Source organism: Protobothrops mucrosquamatus, unplaced genomic scaffold (assembly GCF_001527695.2).
Source record: "Protobothrops mucrosquamatus isolate PMUCROS unplaced genomic scaffold, P.Mucros_1.0 scaffold_111, whole genome shotgun sequence".
Lineage (NCBI taxonomy): Eukaryota > Metazoa > Chordata > Lepidosauria > Squamata > Viperidae > Protobothrops > Protobothrops mucrosquamatus.
In genome coordinates this window covers 265,211-269,106 of record NW_015386187.1, presented here as the reverse complement: position 1 = coordinate 269,106, position 3,896 = coordinate 265,211, and the positions used below count along the sequence as shown (strand labels likewise).

Below are 3,896 nucleotides of genomic sequence, written 5' to 3'. Positions count from 1 at the left end.
CCTTACCAAGGCATTGTAAAGTGGTATTAACACTTCACGTGATCTTGATTCTATCCCTCTGTTAATGCAGCCTAGCACTGTGTTGGCCTTTTTGGCAGCTGCAGCACACTGCTGGCTCATATTTAGATGATTGTCCACTAGGACTCCGAGGTCCCTCTCACAGTTACTACTATTGAGCAAGGTACCCCCTATACTATACTGTACATTTGGTTTTTCTTGCCTAAATGTAGAACCTTACTTTTTTCACCATTGAATTTCATTTTGTTAGATAGTGCCCAGTGTTCAAGTCTGTCCAGATCCTCCTGTATCTTAAGCCTGTCTTCTGGAGTGTTGGTTATTCCTGCCAGCTTGGTGTCGTCTGCAAATTTGATGATTTCCCCATCTATCCCCTCGTCCAAACCGTTGATGAAGATGTTGAAGAGCACTGGGCCCAGAACAGAGCCTTGGGGAACCCCACTACACACTTCCCTCCATGTAGATGCGGTTCCATTGAGGACCACACGCTGAGTACGGCCGGTCAGCCAGCTACGGATCCATCTGGTGGTGATGCTGTCTAACCTACATTTTTCTATCTTATCAAGTAGTAGGTTGTGATCTACTTTATCAAATGCCTTACTGAAGTCTAAGTAAATTATATCCACAGCATTCCTCTGATCCACTAATTTTGTCACTTGGTCAAAGAATGCAATGAGATTTGTCTGGCATGATCTGTTTTTGACAAACCCATGTTGGCTTTTAGTAATGACTTTGTTTGCCTCTAGGTGTTCGCTGATTCGTTGTTTGATTATATTTTCCAAAATATTCCCAGGTATTGAGGTCAGGCTGATAGGTCTGTAATTTCCTGGGTCCGTTTTTTTCCCTTTTTTGAAGATGGGAACTACATCAGCTCTTTTCCAGTCCTCCGGTAGTTCCCCAGTGCTCCAGGATCTTTGAAAAATATAGTTCAATGGTTCTGAGATCACATATGCCAGTTCCTTGAGAACCCTGGGGTGTAATCCATCTGGTCCTGGTGATTTGAACTCGTCTAGGCTGGACAGGTGCTCACTTACCGTTTTCTTGCCTATCTTAACTTACATTTCTATTTTGGTAGGTTGGTCTGTTTTTTCCCTTTGTGTAAAGACAGATGCAAAAAACAAGTTAAATAGTTCTGCTTTCTCCCTGTTGCTTGTCACCTTCTGGCCACTTTCACCCACTAATGGACCAATCATTTCCTTCACTTTTTTCTTGTTTTTTACATGTTGAAAGAAGCTTTTTTTGTTATTTTTGATTTTGGTCGCAAGCCTTAGTTCATTTTGAGCCTTAGCTTTCCTCACTTCATCTCTGCAGGCTTGGGCTATTTGCTGATATTCTGACTTAGTTATGTGCCCCTCTTTCTACTTTCTATACTTGTCCTTTTTATCTTTCAATTTATCAGAGAGTTCTTTATGCAGCCATGCTGGTTTCTTTTGAGAGCTGTTATTTTTCTTCTTTGTTGGTATTGTGCTGGACTGGGCTTTTATTATGTCACTTTTTTATTATCTCATTTTTCAAGTTATTTTATGATCCAGTGCATAATATCCTGCTTTAATCCAGTAAACAAGATAAAATAGGTTTTGGGAAGACAACACTAAATGGAATATTAGAAAGATGGCTGGACGTGGTGAGTTTAACAGAATAACAGAGTTGGAAGGGACCTTGGAGGTCATCTAGTCCAACCCCCTGCTCAGGCAGGAAACCCTATACAATTTCAGACAAATGGCTGTCCAGTCTCTTTTTAAAAACTTCCAGTGTTGGAGCCTTCACCGCTTCTGGAGGCAGGTTGTTCCACTGGTTAATTGTTCTAACTGTCAGGAAGTTTCTCCTTAATTCTAGGTTGCTTCTCTTCTTGATTAGTTTCCATCCGTTGCTTTTTGTCTTGCCTTCTGGTGCTTTGGAGAATAAGTTGACCCCCTCTTCTTTGTGGCAGCCCTTCAAATATTGGACAACTGCTATCATGTCATGTCTAGTCCTTCTTTTCATTAAACTACCCAACTCTAGCAACCATTCATACATTTTAGCTTCCAGTCCTGTAGTCATCTTTGTTGTTCTCCTTTGCTTGTTTGAACGATGTCTCAACATAACTTGTAGCAAGTAATGCCATCCTACAGATATTGGGAGCAAGAGAGATGGCAAAGCAAGGAACAGATGTTGGCTAAAAGAACACTGAGCATGGACTTTTATTCTCTTGGGATGTCGGGTTTGCGTGAATGTGCTGACTGCTTCTTGCTGAAAGAAATAAGCATCATGAAATACAAAAGCTTGCTCTTCCATCTGAAGAGAAACCAAATCTAGTGGTTTGCCTCAGCTGTGAACTCAGCCCTTACAACAGCTGTTTGGACTTCAACTCCCAGAATCCTCTAGCCCTGAGGTCCCTAACCTTCTGGGCACCAGGGACCCGTGCCATGGAGAAAGGTTTTTCCATGGACCAGAGGGGGTGTGATTTTGAATACTGCCTGAATCCCAAGAATGGAGCTTTGCTTGTTTGTGTGGTCTGCTTGTTGATATGCTGTGGACTGGTGCTGGTCCACAGACGGGGTGGTTTGGGTCCCCTGTTCTAGCCAGCATGGAGGCTAGAGGGTTCTGGGAGTTGAAGTCCTTGCCCCTTAAAGTTGCCACCATTGAGAAATTCTACCTTAAGATGTACAGAGTATACAGTATTATTGGGAATATTGACCTGGGTGGACCAACCAGTAGCAAAACAATGGGGCTTTGAGAAGAGAAGACCTGTTCTTGAATGGTCACTAAATGAACTGTTGTAACTTGAGGACTCTCCCTACTCTCAAGTTACTCTGACTTGCAAAAGACAATCAAATCAAGTTGGATCTCACTTGGATCTTATCTCACTTGGATCTTTTCACTGGATCAGCAGGAAGTGGTTCAGCTGAGATTGTTCCTCGATGCTCAAATTTAACTGGAGACTTAATTTTTCTTAAGAATTCCAGAAGTTGCCCAGATGTCTCTTTAACATTGTCCCGTCTTTCCCAGGCGTTCTTCTTGGGCCTTATTCTCCTTCCTCTACGCATTGTGTTCATCCTGCTCCTGGTGGTCCTGGCATGGCCTTTTGTACTTCTGGCGACATCCCGTGCCACGGAAAAAGGCTCGGTGCCACTTCGAGGATGGAAAAGGTAATATGGGAAATATCTAAAGACTATTATTTTTTTTTTCATGGAGGCATCGCCTGATCATAAAAGAGCACAGAACGTGAAACAATTTAGATAACGTCTGCAGTTTTCCTGGATCATTTATTATCAGCAACATCTTAATTTTCATTCTGCCATGAAATTAAAGTTGACTCTACATAAATCACCTCCTGTTTGTGTTTGTAAATGTAGCTTAGGAACCCAATGATGCTCAGAGGCCTACAGGTAATGAGAAATGTGGACCAATTCCAACATTTTGGAGCAACCCTGGATTAAAAGCTCACAAATATGCAGTGTTGGACTTCATTTTGCCCTGTTTATAGCAAGCAGAACTGAAGGATTGCAATGCTTTCTTTTTCTTTTCCTTCTGAAAAATGAATCTATATGACTCTAAGCTTCCTGTTTTAAGATTGGAAGACGTGTGTCTCAATGTTAGCTGACACGTGCTGTTATGGTGTCAACGATAACAATGTTTATTTGATAACTATCTTTATTTTTTTTCAGTATTCAGAAATCTGTCCCAAAACTCTCTATTTCTATCTATCCACCCATTTCTTTTAACTTTGTTAAGTGATCTCTTGCAATGATACATAAATATTAATGCAAGAAATACCATTCCTTGTATGATATTCTATAAACCTAACAATGAATGAATCCATATGACTCTAAACTTCCTGTTTTAAAATTGGAAGATGTGTATTTCAGCATTAGCTGACATGTGCTGTTATGGTGTTAAAA

The 3,896-nt window shown here is 41.1% G+C and overlaps 1 protein-coding gene across 1 annotated transcript in view; it reads left to right on the top strand.

The window, feature by feature from the left end:
• The window catches only part of LOC107287686 (lysophosphatidylcholine acyltransferase 2-like), a 10,092-nt gene extending 6,933 nt beyond the window's left edge, over positions 1-3,159 (top strand). Inside the window, exon 2 of the mRNA XM_015816220.1 lies at positions 3,004-3,159. Coding sequence (XP_015671706.1) covers positions 3,004-3,147 — 144 coding nt within the window. The 3' untranslated portion in view covers positions 3,148-3,159. The remainder of the gene's footprint in view (positions 1-3,003) is intronic.
• Positions 3,160-3,896: the final 737 nt, after the last annotated feature.